At 40.1% G+C, this 21,529-nt stretch overlaps 1 protein-coding gene across 1 annotated transcript in view; it reads left to right on the top strand.

The window, feature by feature from the left end:
* LOC136858300 (unconventional myosin-VI) overlaps positions 1-21,529 on the top strand; it is a 384,418-nt gene that overhangs the window by 107,720 nt on the left and 255,169 nt on the right. The window contains exons 7-8 of the mRNA XM_067137739.2: positions 7,776-7,925; positions 16,198-16,454. Of these exons, the coding sequence (XP_066993840.2) occupies positions 7,776-7,925; positions 16,198-16,454 (407 nt within the window). The remainder of the gene's footprint in view (positions 1-7,775; positions 7,926-16,197; positions 16,455-21,529) is intronic.

The raw sequence follows: 21,529 nt of genomic DNA, 5'->3' as shown, positions 1-21,529 counted from the left end.
TTGGGCGCCTGAGTTCAATTCTCGGTACCGCCACAAACTTTAGAATGTCAGAAGGGCTGGTATGTGGTTGAAATGGTACATGCGGCTCACCTGCAATTGGGGATTTTCCTGAAAGGAGCTGCACCACCTCGAGCTGAGAACATGATTTTGCATTTTTGCATCATATCGCCCATTAGGTTAGCCTTTGGTAACTTGAGATATGGAGTGAAGATCTTTCTTTCTTTCTTAATCTGCTTACCCTCCAGGGTCAGCTTTTTCCCTCGGACTCAGCGATGGATCCCACCTCTACCGCCTCAAGGGCAGTGTCCTGGGGCTTCAGACTCTGAGTCGGGGATACAACTGGGGAGGATGACCAGTACATTGCCCAGGCGGCCTCACCAGCTATGCTGAACAGGGGCCTTGCGGGGGATGGGAAGATTGGAAGGGATAGACAAGGAAGAGGGAAGGAAGCAGCCGTGGGCTTTAGTTAGGTACCATCCCGGCATTTGCCTGGAGGAGGAGAAGAAGTGAGGAACCACGGAAAATCACTCCAAGAATAGCTGAGGTGGGAATCGAACCCACATCTACTCACTTGACCTCCCGAGGCTGAGTGGACCCCGTTCCAGCCCTCATACCACTCTTAAAATTTCGTGGCAGAGCTGGGAATTGAACCCGGGCCTCCGGGGGTGGCAGCTAATCACACTAACCACTACACCACAGAGGGGGACACGGAGTGAAGATTAGGAACATAATTGAACTATTCATTGTAGGTATTACATACTTCCTCCAGGGTGGTGGTGGTGGTTTTGTTGGTGGTGGTGGTGGTGATGATTGTTTTAAGAGGAAGTACAACTAGGCAATCACCCCTCATATAACACGAATCAGGGAGAAAAAATGGAAGGGATCCGAAACATTGAAAAATTAAAGTATTTGCCAAAGGAAGTCAAGAGCGTAAAATAATGCCCTTTATAATAGAAATAGATTAGTCGAAAATGTACTTTTGTCCTGGCTGATCTCTAAAATTTCACACTGTGCGCCAGTAAAATTAAATGTCAAGATTGTCTGAGGACATGTTCGGCTCACCAGATGCAGGTCTTTCGATTTGATGCCTGTAGGCGACCTGCGCGTCGTAATGAGGATGAAATGATGATGAAGACAACACACACACCCAGCCCCAGTGCCAGCAAAATTAACCAATGATGATTCGCGACCCCTGTGACCAAAGGCTAGCATGCTAACCATTTAGCTCTGGAGCCGTAGACACTGTGGTACATAAGCACCTGTGACCACACATTCCTTAGTTAACGTTATGATAAGGTTTTGTTGTGTAGGCCTGTACATTCATGTAAATATGGCATAATGTTCGGCTGTATATCTTGTTGTGCCCTAACATAATTATATTGTTTCCACCTCCGGTATTTTGTCCTGCCATATAATATCATACTTATTTTTTGGGTTAGGTACTGTATGTATGCTTCGGGATTAACAACTGTTTCAAAGGGTGACTGTTGTCAATCTTATGTTAATTTTAAGGACACTTCCTCTAAAGCATTACTTTGTCAGTTTATATATTTTTCATCTAAACAGTGTTATGTGGCTGAAGATGTTGATAATATACAAAACATGTACCACTTTTAAGCATTAAATTGCCTTAAGCAATCATTGTATCGACTAGGTGGAAAATAAATTACTTAATTGTGAATCTTGAGTCCGGAATCGAGTACTTCGAGTCTTACGGTCCCAGACTCGATTCTTTGTGAGTCCATTCGCAGTCCATCACTACCAATACTTGTCCTTGGCCTACCTACAATATTATGCACTGGCGTAGCCAAGGGGGGGCCAGGGGGGCTGGGGCCCCCCAAAATATTTCCTGAAACTAGAGCGAGGATCAGCCGTTGTTTTACGTACGGTACGAACAACTTAAAAACGTGCGCTGAAATGTTAATTTAACGTAGCGACAAGAATATACTAGCAGGACTCAATAGGGCCATACATAATTCTCCATATTTGTACTGCTTGAATGAAAGGAAGACACTTAGGATTGTGATGCGCGGGGATATTTCCCTGTAGAGGTCTCACTATTGAGAATGTAACCCTGTGTTGAAAAATGTCAAGACATGAAGAAAGAGGCAATTAGCAAGGGATTACTCAGTAGGGGGGCCGGAACGTGACCACCGAGATAATGGGGGCGACGGCCAGAAACAGTTGCAAGCTTACAACATCGTGTTAGCTTTTAAATATCGGTTCCAGGAAACAACAAAGTCCTAGGGATCCTCGGGTTGTACCGTGGTTGAGAGATATGCTGTGTTTAAGTTGCAGCGTTGGGAAGACTATGACAGGATTGTGAGCTGCACGTTAGTTCCTCATTTTGTGCCATATAAGTAACTTTCTTTGAAGAGGGACCATTTTGTCACTGAGAAGCCAACACTATGTGCAACCTTGGTAAGTTATGAAAAATTGACGCCATAAGACCTATCTGTGTCGGTGCGACGTAAAGCCCCTAGCAAAAAAAAAGTTAAGAAAAGTTTTTTTTTATTCTTACAGTAGCAAGACAATCGAGGATGCGTGCCTAAGTTCGATAGGTAGGCCTATATATTTTGTCAAATGCCCGGGGACTGATTGGAACCTCAAATGGCACCATCAAAAGTGTGGGTAACTATTTTGTAATTGGCGGATGTGATAACTCAGTTCCAATGGTTCTATCTTCTCATCAGGATGGCCCAGGCTTGAATCGCAGTCGATGCATGAAACATTTTTTAAATGGGAAGTCACGTTCTATCGATACGGATTCTATTTAAAACACTACATCCCGTCCCTTACCTTTCCTTATAGACTTTTGAGCCAGAACTGCATCATTTATGGTGGTGTATTTTGAGTATCCAACCATTATTTGGACTTATCTTGTACCTTAAATGGTGAGTGAATGCAGTGGCGTACCCACAAAAAAAATTCAGTGGCCAGTAGTGTGGATACAACTTTTCCTTGGAAGGGGTTGTGAAAAGATTTTTTATGTTTTATTTAGAATTTGCTTTATGTCGCACCGTAGGTGTTATGGCGACGATGGGAAAGGAAACGGCTGAGAGTGGGAAGAAGCGGCTGTGGCCTTAATTGAGGTACAGCTCCAGCATTTGCCTAGTGTGAAAATGCGAAACCACAGAAAACCATCTTTAGGGCTGCCGACAGTGGTGTTTGAACCCACTATCTCCCGGATACAAGCACACAGCTGTGCGCCTCTAACCGCACGGTCAACTCGTCCGATGGATATGAAAAGAAAGCTGGTCCTACCGAGTGCGGTGACGGATCTTCAGTAGATATTGTTGGTTTTGATTGTTACCATGTACAACCATAGCTGCTGTACCCTTAACATAAATCTGCTGCATTATTGAAACTGTTCGTAAAATTGACAATATCGTTCTTCGATTGTGAGGAAGTAGAATCTTCATTTAATTTGTCTTCTTAAAAAAAGGAACCACTTTGGTACTACACCCCGTGAAGGTGACTACCTTCCAGGCCGTAGATATTTCGATTACGGGAGACTCAAGGAAAACTCTACTGCACCCAAAAACAAGGCTGTATCCTCCTCATCCCATGCCTTTCTTAACTCTGTCAGTGCTGGGGATCGAATGCAGGATACCTTAAGTCAAATTCGAAAATAAGGATACCTAAAAGTATACAGCCGGCCCCACGGTGTAGGGGTAGCATGCCTGCCTCTTACCGGAGGCCCCGGGTTCGATTCCCAGCCAGGTCAGGGACTTTTACCTGGATCTGAGGGCTGGTTCGAGGTACACTCAGCCCACGTGCTTATAATTGAAGAGCTATCTGTCGGTGTGTTGGCAGCCCCGGTCTAGAAAGCCAGGAAAAACGGCGGAGAGGATTCGTCGTGCTGACTACATGACATCTCGTAATCTGCAGGCCTCCGGGCTGAACAGCTGCCGCTTGGTAGGCGATGGCCCTTCGGGGCTGTTACATCATGGAGTTTGGTTTGGAAAAGTGAACAGAGAAGGAAGCGACACCCCTGCAAGGCTCCTTAGCTTCCAGCTAGTTCTTCTGTCCGTCCTCGTGCATTTAGGACAGTAGGAAAACGTACGCCTTAATAAATGCTCCTCATAAAACCTTTGTTAAAATACTAACTGCATCTATTTATAACAATAATCACAAACGCCTCCTTTTCATGTGGCTCAGTTGGTTGAGTCACTGTCCTTCTGAGTCTGAATTCGCAGGTTCAAATTCCGGCTTGGATCGGTAACCCTTAAAATGGTGTTGAAATGGCAACAGCTCAGTGTCCTTGGTTTCTGGCATGTTATTATTTTTTTTTTTTACTAGTTGTTTTACGTCGCACATACGAATATTAGCGTCACAAAACTCTAACTTTATACTACTATATTCTGTATCCCAGGCTTGCGAGGGAAAGTAATGAACAATTTACTTTACGTTGCACCGACACAGTTAGGTCTTATAGTGACCGTGGGATAGGAAAGGCTTAGGAGTGGGAGGAAGCGGCTGTGGCCTTAATAATTAAGGTACAGCCCCAGCATTTGCTTGGTGTGAAAATGGGGAACTACGGGAAAACATTTTCAGGGCTGCCGACAGTGGGGTTCGAATCCACTATCTCCCGGATGCAAGCTCACAGCTGCGTGGCCCTAACCACGTTGGAAACTAATAGGACAAGGTAAACCCTACATAGCATATGTTGTAACATTTATTTTTCTTTACCAACTAAAAAAATATCTATACCCATAAGCTTTACATTATGTATTTATTTATTTGTTTGTTTGATTATTTATTTATTTATTTATTAGTGCATTCAGTGCAGTGGCGAAGTTAGGGCTCCAGGCCCTCTCATACACTTTACCACATACTAATCAGAATCTTAAATAAAATACTGAGATACTTAAAATAGTTAAAACTATATAAATTAAGATAATTGAAAATAAATTTAAATAAATTACTTACTAAATTAATATTAGAACTAATTAATATTAAAAACTCTTAACAATGGTTAATCCTTAGGAATGCACACATTCATACTTCAACCATTCAGTCAGCTGTCCTCACCAGGTAGTAGTCTCGGCAAGTGACCTTAAATCGTGATTTAAAAAAGCTGGTTTCTCTGACCTGAACTGGCAGGGAATTCCATAATCTGGCGACAGTCACCACAAATGATCTATTAATTTTATTTTTGCGGTGCAGTGGAATAGAAAGAATGAATCTAGAACGTGTATTTAAGCTAAATTCTGAAAATATATACTTTTTTTTTTTTAATTTCTGATTAACTGCTTTGTGCGATTTCTTAAGATGCGGTTAGATTCGAAGTCTGTGTCATCTAGGGTTTGTTTATAATGTCGAAATAACGAGTCACGGTGGGCCATTATTCTCTTGCCTTCATCATCTAGCCATGGACAAGAAGGACGAGAAACCTGTATTCGACGTGTATATGTATATATCTTTCCCGCATTATTTGTATAAAATATCATTTCTTTATTGCTTATCACATGACCATTATAATAATATTACCGTATTTATTCTAAACCAGAATATTCCATACCGTACTTACTCAAACTGTTTATTCTTGCATTCATTTCATATTTCATTTGTACTCGGAATATATGAAATGCTGCAGTTATGTTGGGCTGGGAGTAACAGAGGTAGCCGGGGACGGGGGTGTTGTCGTCCAAGGAGTCCAGACACCTCAGGAGTTTTAACAAATGTCCTTTTATTGAGCATTTTATACATAATATACATTAATACTAGCTTCCGGAGTCTGACTCATTGGCTGAATGATCAGTGTTGAGGCCATCAGTTCAGATGATCCTGTGTTCGATTCCCGGCTGGATCGGGGATTTTAATCGCGTCTGATTAATTCTTTTGGCTGGGAACTGGGTGTTTGTCCCAACATATTCATATTCAGACAACATACTACCCTACCAACCATCAAAGAAACACACAACACTGATTACATCCCTCTATATAGGGTTGGCGTCGGGAAGGACATCCGGCCGTAAAACAGGGCCAAATCCACATGTGCGAAACAGTTCACAACCGCGACCCCACAGATGTGGGAAAAGCGGGGAAGAAGAAGAAGATGAAAATTACTATTAGCTTCCGTAATCCGCACGATCCACCACTCTTACTTGGATCCAAGGACACTCATTTCCTTTTTCAGTATTCTACACTATCTAAACTATGGAAGTTTGGACACCTATCAAAATAAAATTCTGGATGAATGGGCCCCCCCTAAACTGAAGTCCTGGCTATGCTACTGATATTATGCATCATGTTGTTTCCATACACAGCTCGCAGATAACGCTACCAGCGTCCTCGGCCTTGAGTCCGGACTCGAGGCCTTCAAGTCTTATGGTCCCAGACTCGATTCATCACGAGTCCATTCGCAGCCCATCACTACACAACATAATACTTTTCACTCAAGTTAGAACTGTAAGATTCTCAAATAAATAAATAGTCTTGTCATACCGGTAAATGAAATGTTATACAAAGGTCAAACCACATATAGAGTTTCTCTGTAAATATGACAGTCACAAATAGAATGACAATTATTTTACTCAAGAGGGAATCTTGAAAGTCCTGAGTTCTACTTAGAGTAGGAAGACTCTCATTTTAAATAAAAGTTCTTGTCACAATTGATCAGAAGCAGAAATGATAAAACATGTATAAAGTTTCTTTTTATACATTAAAATTAGTAATTTTAAGAAATCATTGCATGTAATTTAAACAGTTAGAAAAAGGCAGAAGATGACTCTGAAATGCCTGAAGCAGATTATTAATGTCATTGAAACCTGTACTGTTCCACACACTCACTTCATTTGAAAATAAAATGCAAGGCCAACAGTAGAATGTTTGTTCTGTGACAACCACATAACCAGCCTATTTTTCTACACTGAACTGAATTAAAGTGGCGAACACATCGTTTTGTTTTAGTTTATACACCAGATAATCATGCATTGGTCTGCCATTGGATATTTTATTGCTCTTCTCTTGGAAAGCTCTCAAACTCACACCCTGGACAAAGAGAGCTTCTAACATGCATCCACAAACCCCTCCACTCTCCTCACTTGCTCCAGCAGTTGCCATGCTTAGTGACTATTGGCCAGAAATGAACACAGTCAATGCGTTCCTTACTCAGTCAATAGAAACACAGTAGTGCCTATATATGAGGGGGTGTCTGATTCCCGAGGACTGGGTGTTTGTGTTTGTCCCAACACTTTCCTCTTCATATTCACACAACACAACACAACACACTACACTACCAACCACCACAGAAACACACAATTGTCATTACATCCCTCCATATAGGGTTGGCATCTGGAAGGGCATCTGGCCGTAAAACAGGGCCAAATCCACAAGTGCGACACAGTTCACACCCACGACCCCACATGTATGGGAAAAAGCGGTAGAAAAAGAAGAAGTAGTCTATGTCTGTATATCTCCAGACAATGGTTTTACTCTTGTGCTCAATAAAGATATCACTTCTCATTTGCATCTGGTAACTGTGATTGTCACAATTCTTTTCAAAGTGATCAGTATTTTGTTCCACATATATAATGCATTACATAATATTGATGCTTGGTAGATACTTGAAATATCCTTAGCCTTATAAATAATGATTGCAATGTTCTAACCACCTAATCTGTTGCATCTCAATAATTCTGATAGCTTGTTTCTGTATTTGAAAAATAATGCTAAGATTATATACCTAATACATTTACTTTGTTGTGATTATGATTACCACATGCTCTTCACAAGAATCCAATTGAAATGTCACTCATCTATTTTAACAGTACCTCAAGAATGGCTGCACCCAGTACTTCACTGACAGCTGTACAGAAAATATGCTCAATAGTAACCAGAAGAGCCAGTTGCACAAGACCAATGGTGGTATTAGAGACTCCCTTCTGGATGATGTGAACGGTTTCAAATCTCTGGAACAGGTGAGTGGACAAATTCAGCCACATATTTTATTATTATAAGAAACAATCCTATTGATAAATTTGTATGAGTCACCACTAGCTAAGTGCGTTAGGTTATGACGTGTTGAATATAGTTGGCCATGGATGCTTCTTCGGAAGATTTTGGAAGAGTTCAGGATGGCAAATGAAGACAGAGTTTAAGAGGAAGTGAAGGCTATATGAGTGGAGCTCATGCTGGGTAAAGCACCAGTTGTCTGTATGACAGCGTAACTGACTGTGAAAGCAGTTCTCATTGGTTGTCAGTACAACAGCATGTCTGTCAATACGGTTCACATTGTAGTTCTTGAAAAGGCAGTCTGCACTATCTGGTTGGCTATGGTAGTTGTATGCTAATTGTTAACAGTTGTTTATGACCCTGTTTCAAGGTACAGACGAAACTCATCAGTATTATAGTGTGTGTGTTTGAAAGAAGTTAACAGTAGGCTTATACATTCAACAAGTGTTCTAATCAGTGAAAATTGTAAAAGTATGAAATAAAAGCTTGTATCAGTGGCACATATCCATGTACATATATATATGTAGGGTTGCCACCTGTCCCGTATTGTGTAGGACATCCTATATTTGAGGTGGAAATGTTGTGTCCTGTATTATGAACTTTTGTCCTGTAAAAACAAGTGGTTTTTTTTGTTTGTTTTTACTCTAAATATTTTAAAATCTGTATTTGATTTGAGTGCCATTGAAGTTCAAAGTAGCTACATTAATTTTTCTCTTTGGAGCCTCAGAAGAAGGAAATCTCGTGATATCTCACCATTTCCTGATAAAGCTGAGCATGCAGGGTTATTTACCTTGTCTTCTGCCACGTATTTCCGTAGGTCTTCCATTCCAATTTCCAGTGTGATTGCTCATGCTGTTTGAGACCAAATCTACATAAATTGTGAAAAATCCTGTATACTTAGGTAAATGCCCCTTATTTCTTATATCAAAAATTGGCAATCCTATATATATGTATATACTCCCCCACCACCAAAATATGCACTGCCTGACAAAAAACTGAAGCACTCAGAAGGGGAGGAGGAAATGAAATGTAACTTCACATGTTGGGAGGGTATGTGATGTTATTTCAGTGATTACAAACTTGAATCAAATTAAAAAGAACTTGACAGTACGAGCCCACTTATCAGTACAATGTTGCACCCTCTCTGGCCTGGATGCATGTACTGATTTGATTGGGAAGGGTGTCATAAAGCCGTTGTGTCCTCTCCTGAGGCAAGCTGGCCCACAACTCTTGTAAAGGCGGCTACACACGTTACGGTATAACTGTGCGATTTAACTGCAACGATGAACTGCGCAGTAAAACTGAAAGCCCTATAGCCTCCACACGGTACAGATAACTGCGTCGATCGACAGTACTCATCACCTCATCAGACATTTATCAAAGCAACATGTCATCGACGGACGATGATGATGTACTAGCGGTGTTGGGCCTATAATGTGTATAATGAAAAAGCAAAAGAAGACACGCAGCGTGTTGTAAAGATTGGCTACTACAGAGAAAGCAATATTCACACGTAAATTTATTAAATGAGTTATGCTTCATGCCACAGAATAACAGCACGTTAGTCCTGTTCGGTAAGGTTCCATGGCTAAATGGTTAGCGTGCTGGCCTTTGGTCAGAGGGGTACCGGGTTCAATTCCTGGCAGGGCATGACATTGGAAGTACAACTGTCACATGGAAATTTACAGTATATTGCAGAATTTCCTTTAAGCATCTTATATTTCAGGGAAAAGACTCCAAGACAGCTGCAGATAATATATTCCAGTTATCGGTTTCACACAGTTATACAGTAATGTGTGTAGCCGCCTTAACGTTGATTTTACGAGAAAATTATTCTTAGCGTTACATGTAGTATGTGTTCATATAAGAAGTCCAATTGATGAAAGTACCACAAACGCGGAGTTTATATCTCGTCAGTGCCTGACCCCATTATTTTAGATTGTTTAACTCCTTTTTGTAAGAACTCTTAAGATTATTAATCTTTTTTACAACTACATCTCTGTTGGCTTTGCAGTCAATTAATTTATATTTTTCAATCAACTTACTGTAGGCAGCATCTTTTCTGTTCCGATTGTGATAATCTTTAGACTTCTTCTGCCAGAGACAAGATTCATTTCTATAGCATTCAATGAAAGCTTCTAAATGCTCACGATATCCGTTTTGGTCTTCCTGAGACATGTTGTGATATCTTAACGAGTGACTCACTTGAACAGCAATCGGCAGCCGCCACGGTCCACACGTTGCGATAAAACTGTGTAAGCACAATCGACACAGTTTTATTGGTTAGAAAAATGAACTCGCTCTGACGAACTGTGCAAGCAGAAATAACTGCAACGATTTACCATCCACACGTGAGATAAATCCCCGCAGTTCGGTTGGTGCAGTTAAATCGCGCAGTTATACAGTAACGTGTGTAGCCGCCTTAACTGGTCCTTTATATCCTGGATACTGGCACTGAGACGGAGTTGATGTCCAAGCTGATACCACACACATTCTTTCGGGGACAGATCTGGGGATCTTGCTGGCCTCAGGAGTATGCAGACAGTTCTTAGAGATACATGCCATGTGTGGATGAGAATTGTCCTATTGAAAAATGGCACCACAATACTGTTGCATGAGAGGTATCTCATGAGGATGCAGGATGCCTGTGATGTATCGTTGAGTCATCAGAGTTCCCTCAATCACTATCAGCTGTGACCTGAAGTCATACCCAATGGCTCCCCACACCATGACGTCAGGAGTAACACCACTCTACATCTCCAAAACATTGGAAGAATGGGACCTCTTCCCAGGTCATTGCCATACTCGCAGACGATGGTCATCTGGGGTAGTGCAGAACTGTGATTTCATCGCTGAACACAATGCTACACCATTCATCATTCATGTGTTTCCCTAACCAATGGTGCAGGATGATACAGAATGTTGCAGGAAGTCCATTACTTATTCTCAGATGGCAGGTGCAGATGTAAGGGAGTTACGATGTGCTTGGTGCACAATACGGCGATTCTCCCTTTTGATGGTCAGATGTGGTTGACCTGAACATTGACGACAAGTATGCCTACCCTCATATTCCTATGTAGTCCAACATCAGACTACTGTCACATCTGAATGCTGCACAAACCTGGCTAGATTTGATCAGCCAGCCAAATGGACACCCAAAATGAGGTCGCTTTCAAACTCTGTCAGGTGCTGAAAATGCTGTCGCACATGAATATGCAGCATCTCCTTGTCTTTCACAGTGATAACTCAACATCTGACACGGGGCGCGCGTAAGGGTCAGTGTTGGCGGGGATGGTTCGAACACATTATATGGTGCTCTGTTGTTGCTTGATCATGGCCATGGAAACAGTGGTTGGTGTGCTCATTGTTTTATGATCAGTCATAGTGATTACTGCTATTAATAAGTGGACAGTGTGTTTGGCAGCAATGTAACAAATGTGTTGTTTTAATGTTTTAAATATTAACTTTCTGTGTTTTGTTACTCAAGCATAAGTTTGTTGACCTGTCAATATGAGTAAAATACAAGGCAGCATTTTTAACTTTCTTTAAAAGCAAAACAAAACACTGTTTTTTGGATGATATCAATGATCTGTATTTAGGGCTGTCACCTAGGTGACACATTCCCTATTAATAGTTTACCTGGTCTTCACTTAAATGTTGGACAACCTTTAAACGTTTCCCTGAGAAAGAGGTAATCCACGAAAGTTTAGACAATATTTTGAGTGGCCAATGAGAAGATCAACTTGCTTATCTAGAAAAATTTTTGACACCAACTGGATTGCCTCTACGCAAACTGAAAATGAGGAAAGATGCCATAATCGTGACACTAAAGATGAGTTGACAAATTAAGGGTGGATTTTGACTGAGTAGTGATTGAAGTGCACATGATACAAGCGTAATCATATAATTTTTGTTAGCAGAAACCATCTGTCTGTTAAAAGTGCAATAATTTAGGACAGAACACTGAATTTTCCTGATGGGTGAGTTATACTGGGGAGTGAAGGTTTCAGACTCAAATATTACCTAATGAAACATTTTTTTCTCGATGTAATGCTTTAACAATAGATGAGAGAGTTTACATCTATCGACATGCACGAGCTAGGTAAACTGTGGAGAATGCCTTTGGTATGATGTCAATGAAATTTTCTTTCTGCTAGTGGCTTTACGTCGCACCGACACAGATAGGTCTTATGGCGACGATGGGACAGGGAGAGGCTAGGAGTGAGAAGGAAGCGGCCATGGCCTTGATTAAGGTACAGCCCCAGCATTTGCCTGGTGTGAAAATGGGAAACCACAGAAAACCATCTTCAGGGCTGCCGACAGTGGGGTTCAAACCTACTATCTCCCGAATACTGGATACTGGCGGCACTTAAGCGACTTCAGCTATCGAGCTCGGTGCCATGAGATTTAGAATTTTCTGAAGTTACATAAATTTGTCCAGTAAAAGTTGATAATACTGGAATGACTCCGTGTGCACTGCAAAACTGTTTTACGAAGATTACCTCACCCATGATCTTATGTACCTCCAGAGTAATGTACGGAGAATGACAATAGGGAGGTGAGACTGGTTGTGCAGTTCAGAAGTTCCATTTCCCCTACATGTTCATTTTCAATCACTAGGCAGGCAATAATAATAATTATTATTCTGCTTTTGCACAATGTTGCAGGTGAAAGTACGTTAAATAATGTGTGCAATTTGTGAAATAGGAACATTATTATTATTATTATTATTATTATTATTATTATTATTATTATTATTATTATTATTATTATTATTATTATTATTATTATTATTATTATTATTTGTTTAATATGATTCAAATCGAGCCACCATCTAGTGCTGTCACCTCGTATTCTTTTGTATTTTCACTTTGGTTATGAGCAGCCATCATTTGTTCAGCTCAGTTCACACCAGTCACTTGACTTATTCAGACAGATTCATTGGATTAAACTTGTTCTTTTTCATATTCAATAAACCTACACTCTAAAGTAATGAGCGTCGTATTTCATTCTGCAATCCACAGCCTTATTAATAGGTTATGGGCCAAAAGTAGCATGTGAGGAAGTGAAGGTTTAGATAGACACGTAAGTGTGGTTACGTTGTACTAGAAAATTTGGTAATGTGACGAGAAAGAACAAGAAATGGCATTGTGTGTGATAATGCACATTGAAATGCTTTCAAAAGACAATTTTGATATGTGGAAAATCCATATGAAAGCATTACTTATAAAAAATTATGTGTGGACCTTTGTAAGTGGCGCAAAAGTGAAGCCTGAGGCGAATGCAGAGAACGCAGTTGCAGTGACGGCACGGAAATCGTGAGATAGTAAGGCTATCTCATGCATATTTCTGGGAATTTCTTCAACCAAGCTGAAACAGGTGAAGGATTATGCAACATCAAAGAAACTTTGGCAAAAGTTGGAAAATGTGCATCAGTCCAAAGGCCCTGCAAGAAAAGCTAAAGTGCTAAAACAAATAGTGCTTCAACACCTAAGTGATGGTGACGTCATTCGTGATCATCTGCAAAGATTCTTCGATGCTGTTCACCAACTCGACAATATGGAAGTGCCAATAAAAAATGACCTTCTGTCAAAATTGTTACTCTACAGTTTACTGGCGAGTTTTGATAGTTTTTGTATTGCAATCGAGTCACATGATGAACTCTACGAGTTCTAAACAATTCCGCATAAAAATAGTTGAGAAAAGTGGCGTGCAATTGAGTAAGTGACAAACTCATGTGCAGAATGTGGATGTTGGTGCAGAAACGAAACACTAACAGTTGGAACTATGGTAAATCAGATAAATTGAAAAACTATGACGGTGACACATTCGGGTGTTTCAGGTGCATAAAGCTGAATCACAAAACAGAAAATTGTCGATCGAAAGTGAAAAGTGATCAAAACAAAAACAGTTTTGAGTGTGTGTCCTGAAGCAAATATCTCGTTGGGTTATTCAACAGACAAAAAACGGCATGGCCAAGTACATTGAGAGTTTTAAGTGCATTGAATAGAACATTTGTGAAATGTTGGACTTGATGAACTCCAGCTCCACGAAAATCAGTGCCAAAGGTATTGCACAGTTGGTGACATGAGAGAACAAACTCTATAAGACAGTTGACTTGAGTGAACTTCTACATGTGCTGGATTTACGAATCAATCTTTTGTCGGTTGGGAGGATTGTTGACAAGGGTTATTATGTGACATTCAATGAACACAAGGCTGAAGTTATCAACAAAAAGGGAAACTGTGTAGTTTTTCATACAGATCAGGTCGGCGGACTATACTTTGTGAGTGATTCACACGTGTTTGAGTCAAGAAAAGCCGCTCTGTCAAGCTGTGAAGATGGAAACATTTTAATGGACTGGTACAGGAAGATGGGACATCTGAACCTCAAAGATCTTTGAGAAACACTGATAAACCACACAGTGCAAGGACTTGAAATTAGTGACATTCACTTGGTCATTGAATGAGAGGTTTGATTTCAGGAGAAAATGACACATCAGCCATTTCCAAAATCATCTCAAGGGGAATCTGCTACTGGTGAACTCTTAGGCCAACTACACACAGAGCTACTCATTAGTAACTGATTGGTAACTGAAGTTTCCGGCCGATTACTTGAGTGTCACTTCCTGTGTATTTCAATGGAAAGCCACATATGGCGCTACCAGTTAGTAATCTGTTAGTAAGTAGTTTGTAATCAGTTCTAGGTGACTTGTGGAGCCAGTCACCAGCGAGTTTAGTTTCTCAGTTCCCAGTGATTAAGTGCCTTTTTACGATGGCAAGCAAAGAAGTTTTCAACATAAAGTTAGTGGGAGAAACTGAAAAACACCCCATACTGTACAATTGTACGCTGAAGGATTACGCAAGAATGGACATTATGGAGAAAGCATGGAATTATTTTCTAAGCTTTTAAATTTTTTGTAAAAATAAAGTTCACTTTTCTTACCTGAGAGTTATTAGCACTCTTTCCTCAGCACTCACACATTCCCTCATATTTGTATTTTGCTGACGAATGGCAGGCGCATTAAACTGCACCAAGTTCATATAACTGTGTTTGGTCATACGATAAAAAAATTAATTTAGCATCCGTTTGTTCGAACTCCTTTTCTGCTATGAATAATCTGCAGTGGATATTCTTTTCAAGATATGGGTAAACCCAGTACCTTCTTCTATTTTTTCTCCTGAAATAATGAAACACAATCATGTCTTCTTCATCACTTGAGTCAGTGGTTGACATTCTAGCAAAGTTAGGAAGCAATCTAGCGAGTCCGCACCAAACTTTACAAATGGCTAATCAGGAAGAATCCGTCACCGTACAGTAGCTTTATGTGTGGAGCCGAGTCACTATTCAGTTACTAACCAGTTTGTGACCCCAGTTACAAACCAGTCACATTTCTAATGAGTAGTTCCATGTGTAGAGGGCCTTACACACGGATGTGTGTGGACCCAGGAAGGACGAATCAAATGTTTGTCCCAGATACTTCGTTACATTCACCAATGACTCTACACATTGGAGTGAAGATCATTTTCTATGAAAGAAGAACAAATTGATGAATTCCGGGCTTTCAAATCTATCATTGAGACATGGTTCAACAAGAAGATAAAGTTCCTGCAATCTGATAATGGAATGGAGTATGTAAACAGACAGTTTGATGACTTATTGAAGAGCTTTTAAGTTCTTTACAATTGTTGAAGAGCTCAGGCATTAAATGTCGATTGACAGTATCAAACAACCCTGAACAGAATGGTTGTTCAATGGGGTGGCTGAGCAGGAAAACCGCACCATTTAGCCACTTGTTACAAGTCAGACGCAAAATGGATTTTTTAAAATATCTGTCTCTTCTGCTAGTTCTGCCATATTGAGATCCATTTCCTTCGCCTTCACTACCATTGAGATTGGCGCCCTCTATATTTATAGCCCCTGGAGGGAGTGTGTCTCAGTATTTTAAAGCCCCCAAGAATTGGGCTACCTGTTGGTTCGCAAGTCCTAAGACCATCCCAGCAGAAGGTCTAGGAACCCCTATCTGTCACCTCATTTAGGGACGCGCTTTGAAGAGGTCAGGTTCCCCTATGACTTATTGGAAGTTAACCCCACCCAAAGAAGCTAGGGTTTTTTGCAGAGATGATGATGATGGATGATGGATGATTATTATTATTATTATTATTATTATTATTATTATTATTATTATTATTATTATTATTATTATTATTAACAGAATTTACTTCTTATTCTGTGCAGGCTTTTGATCATCTTGGATTTACAGAGGAGGATAAACTACATTTGTACAGCACTGTTGCTGCAGTGCTACATCTTGGTAATGTAACTTTTGAAGACAATCCTCAAGATGTTAAGGGAGGATGTCATGTTCATCCAGACTCAGTCAGGTCACTCGAGAAATCAGCCCTTCTATTAGGAGTTGCTACTGATGACTTGCAGAAAGCCCTTACATCCAGAGTCATGCGCCTTGCTGTGGGAAAATCCACCGATACTATCATGTAAGTATTAGCATTTGAAATCATGAAATCCATATCTTTGCAAAGTTGTTTTCATTAGAGCATTAACAACTACAGAGAGCCAAATTAATTAACTCATCAATTTTAACATAAGAAATGGTTTGCACATTGAAAGTAAGTAGATACTTACAACAAGTCTGTTTAGAATTTGGCATGCTATGAGTCATACAGCAAAGGGTAATAGCAAGCGCAAGGGGATACATTGTTGGCAGTGGCTCTGTTGTTCAGTTGTGACCACATTCTTATGTATTGTTTGTTTGGTTTGGAGTTAGCTAGTGAGATAAACACAAGATACTGCAAAGCTGGAGTAATGAGCCTAAACATAAGCATGACAAAGGCAGCGGTGATGGCAGTGTGGAAAAAAGAAGATGAACCAATTGTCAGGCTCTATGAAGCAAAGCTGGACAGCATCCCAGATTTCAAGTATGGGCGGCATTGTCTCAAAAGACAACCTGAGATCAACAATCGTATTCTGTTCTGCCCTCAAGTAAGGTGGCTGCTGAAAACAAAGATGACTCTCTAGAAGTCTTATACTGATTCTTACATACAGACGCAAACTACCCCACTGACCAAAAAGGAATATTATAAACTCCAGGCAGCTGAAAAGAAACTCCTTCACACTATGGGACAGAAGACCAGGAAGGACAAGATCAGGTATGAGAAGATTAGAGAAGAATTGGAAATATGAGATTCACTCCTCAGTGAACTCCATAAAGCAAGACTGAAGTGGTTTAGACACATGAAGAGGATGCCAGTGAACAGAACTGCAGGAAGGAAATTTGTAAGAGAGGTGGAAGGAAGTGTGGAAAATCTAAGAAGAAACTGGATTGATTTAGTGAAGAAGGATATACTGCAGAAAAGACATGACTGGAACAAGTTAGTAGAAGAAGAGTGGTATAAGGACAGGACAAGATGAAGGGGCTTGTATACCACACTTGGGCAATCAGTTGAATAAATATATTTTAAGAACAAATAACTATGAAATTTGCAACACATAGGAGAGAAAGTGGAAGCACTGATGATGGTGGCAATGAAAAGTAATAATCTTTCATATTTATATCCGTTGTGTAGTGTACCCTTCTACATGTCCTAAATTTTGCCTGGCTAAGCTCTTTTTGCAACAGGGTCATGGAACATTTGAATGGCCCTCTGAATCTAATGAAAACTTACTCTACTACAAGGACAGGGATCAGAGTATATAACTGTGAATGAGAACTATATCAAAGTAAAGGATAAAATCTAATTTATTACTCCAAGGCAAAGAAATCAAAAGTGACAGAACACAGGCCATTGGTAAACATTGTTTTATTATGGTATAGACAGCAAATACACAAGACTACGTACAAAGGACAGGTTTCCACTGATTACAGACCTTCAAAATAATCACCCGAGGCTTCCACTGTGCATTGCCAGCGGTGGGGCAGGTGCGGAATACCATTCGCGGCATGTGTATCGCTAACGTGTGACACCTCTCTCCAAAATGCTCTTACAGTGTCCTCTTTGTTAGCAAACCGTTGTCCACGTAATGGCTTCTTGACTTCGGGGATTAGATCATAGTCACACACCTAATGCTTCCCGCAGCTCTGCATGGTATTAGCGTGCATTTCTGCCACGGAGAACTGCTATTTTAATCTACGATCATTGCTCCTGCTTGTTGACTTCCATTTTGTGATGCTCTCACTCACACACTGAATTTGGGGGCATGCTTAGACCCACACTGTTGTTTACATACACCATCTAGTGGCATCATACGCAAGTACACACCGTACTTTTCCAAATGCATATCTTAAGAGTTTCTGTGTTGTCTCCTGTTCGCGAGAAAAAAAATAGTTGCCGTGACTTATGATTCGACCTCCGTACATATGCATGCCTTGAAGTTAAATGGATGCCTTGTATTTTCTAGACTGCTTGTCAAACAAATCAAATCGAATCGAATCGAATCGAATCGAATCGAATCAAATCAAATCAAATCAAATCAAATGAAATGAAATGAAATGAAATGAAATGAAATGAAATGAAATGAAATGAAATCAAATCAAAATCTCTTTATTTGCAAATGAGGTGTCTACCTCGGTGGCAAATGGTACACTTCTTCTTCTTCTTCTTAAGACGCCATCTCCGAGCGGAGGTTGGCGATCCACGTAACTAGCCCTGATCTTGACAGCGCAGAATGGAATGCCATTTCTGAAGTACAGCAGTGCCATCTTCGAAGGTCTTTCAGCCATTAATTTCTTCTTCTCCCAACAGATCTCTTCCCCTGTATCTTCCCTTCGATAATAAGCTGTAATAACTGATACCTCTCACCTCTCATGATATGTCCTAGATATTGCATTTTCCTCTGTTTTATGGTGAGCAGTAATTCTTTTTGCTTTTTCATCCAACGAAGGACCTCGGCATTTGAGATTTTCATTACCCAGGATATCCGCAAGAGACGGCGATACAGGAACATTTTGAAGGCATCAATACATTTTTCTGTGATTGGATCCAGAGTCCAGCTTTCACATCCATATAGGAGAACAGAAAATATATAGCAGCGGATCATACGAATTCGTAGTTGGATACTGAGATCTGACCTCACAAAGAATTTCTTCATGGTTATGAATTGTTTCCTGGCCTGCTCAATTCTAGATATTATCTCCCGTTTGGAGTTACGTTGGTCATCCAAGATGGTACCCAGATATTTGAGAGAAGACATTTGCTCAACTATTTTATCTTTTATTGTGAGATTTGTCCGAATTGTCTTCTTAGAGAACACCATCAGTTTCGTCTTTGAGGGGTTAACATATAATCCAAACTCTTTACTGTGCTGAACTAAGGAGTTTATCATGCACTGAAGGGCAGGCATGTCATCAGCTATGACAACAGTATCATCTGCTTATCTGATGTTGTTGATGATTTTCCCGTTAATTTTGATCCCACCATAGTCTTCCAATGTTTCTTTAAAGATTGCCTCTGAGTAAATGTTAAACAACAGAGGTGACAGTACACAACCCTGGCGGATGCCCTTTCTGATCGAAGCAGTTTCTGAAGTTCCTTGATCAGTTTTGACATTTGCAAACTGATTCCAGTACAGGTTACTGATTATATGTAAGTCACCGGAGTCAATACCTGTTGATCTCAGAATCTCTATCAGCTTATTGTGCCTGACACAATCAAAAGCCTTTTTATAGTCGATAAAACAGGCATAGACATCAACATTCATATCTCTGCACCTCTGTAACAACACATTTAACGAGAAGAGTGCCTCACGTGTACCAACGCCATTTCGGAAACCAAACTGATTCTGATCCATGTGGGATTCACATTTTTTGTATATTCTAGTGTGAATGATTCGCAAGAATATTTTGAGCACGTGAGACATAAAACTTATCATACGATAATCATCGCACTGAGACGAGTTATGCTTCTTTGGTAGTGGTATGAAGGTTGATTTCAGCCAGTCTGATGGTATTTCTCCTGATACATATATTTGATTGAATAATGATGTTAAGATATTGAGGCTGGTAGATTCCTGTTCTGTTATTACTTTGAGAACTTCAGCATACACACCATCAGGTCCAGTTGCTTTATCATTCTTTTGAAGTTTTACGGCATGTACAACTTCACTTTTTGTTATTTCAGGGCTATTTTCATTTATTCTCTCGTCAGGTGAAGAAGGATCATTTCTGTCATCTTTGAAGAGATTTTCTATATATTCCTTCCATCGTTTGAGTTTCCCTTCCACACTCAAGATGATTTCATTATTGGCATCTCTCAAAATTTGACCATATCGTCTCCGTTTCAAACCAGCAAGTCCTTTCACTTTCTTATGCAAGTTAAAATAGTTGTGCTTCTCTTGAAGGATCTCAATTTCTTTACATCTGTCTGTCATCCATAATTCTCGGGCTTCTCTGCACTTTCTGCATACAGCTTTGTTTAGAATTTTGTGTTGAATGTGATCTGTATTTTTATGCTTTCTCCTTTCATCCATAAGTTCTAGAATTTCATCTGTCATCCAGCTCTGTCTTTTGATGTTGTTGCATTGTCCAATTTCATTTTCCTGGATTTCAATCACACTATCTTTAATGGCGTTCCATGTGTATTCTACCTCTGATGATTCAGTGTATCTTATTAACTCCATCTTCTTTTCCAGTGCAGTTCCAACATTAGTTCTTACTTTGGGATCCAATACTTTCTTAATATCTATATGCTTGTATAGTTTAACATTTCTTTTAATTTTTCTGAAACGTACCATTTTAAGGTCCATTACAACTAGATTGTGGTCACTATTTACATCAGCACCGGGATACGTCTTAACGGATGTCACATATTTCTTTAGTTGTTGTTTTACCAAAATGAAATCAATTTGATTTCTTATGATCTTTTCGTCATTATCGGCGGGTGATATCCATGTATAAAGCCGCCGAGGAGGAAGTTTGAAGAATGTGTTAGAGGCAAACAGATTGTGCTCCATACAGAACTGAACAAGTCTATCTCCTCTTACGTTACGTTCACCAAGACCATGGCTGCCTACAGTATTGCCTTCAATGCCAGCCACTACTTTTGAGTTGAAATCACCCATGACCACTGTTATTTCTCCATTCATAGTTATTTTCATATCTTCCTCTAAGGTGTCATAGAATACTTCTACTTCATCATCTTTATCGGCAGTTGGCGCATGGACCTGAATAACGTTCATAATCCGGTGTGATGTTTGTAACCTCAGCAACATTACTCTATCACTAAGTGGTACAAAATCTAGAACTGAATTTGCGACCATTGATGAAATAAGCACAGCAACTCCATATCTGTGATTGGTGTCGGTTCCTCCCGAGAAGTACATATATCCTTCCTTCGTGATCTGAATTCCTGATCCAGTCCATCTTACCTCACTCAATCCAAGGATGTCTACTTTCAATCTACATCTTTCTGCTTCCAAATTTGCTAGTTTTCCACTCATATACAAACTGCGTACATTCCAAGTAGCAACTCGTAATTTCTTGTCATAGATTTTGATTTTCCTAGCACTGTCAAGTACACAATCGTTCACAACTATGTTCGCAGTATTCCCCCCCAGA

This window comes from Anabrus simplex, chromosome 1, assembly GCF_040414725.1.
Source record: "Anabrus simplex isolate iqAnaSimp1 chromosome 1, ASM4041472v1, whole genome shotgun sequence".
Classification (NCBI taxonomy): Eukaryota; Metazoa; Arthropoda; class Insecta; order Orthoptera; family Tettigoniidae; genus Anabrus; species Anabrus simplex.
The sequence above is the reverse complement of the archived record's forward strand: the minus strand, read 5'-3'. Positions and strand labels throughout refer to the sequence as shown.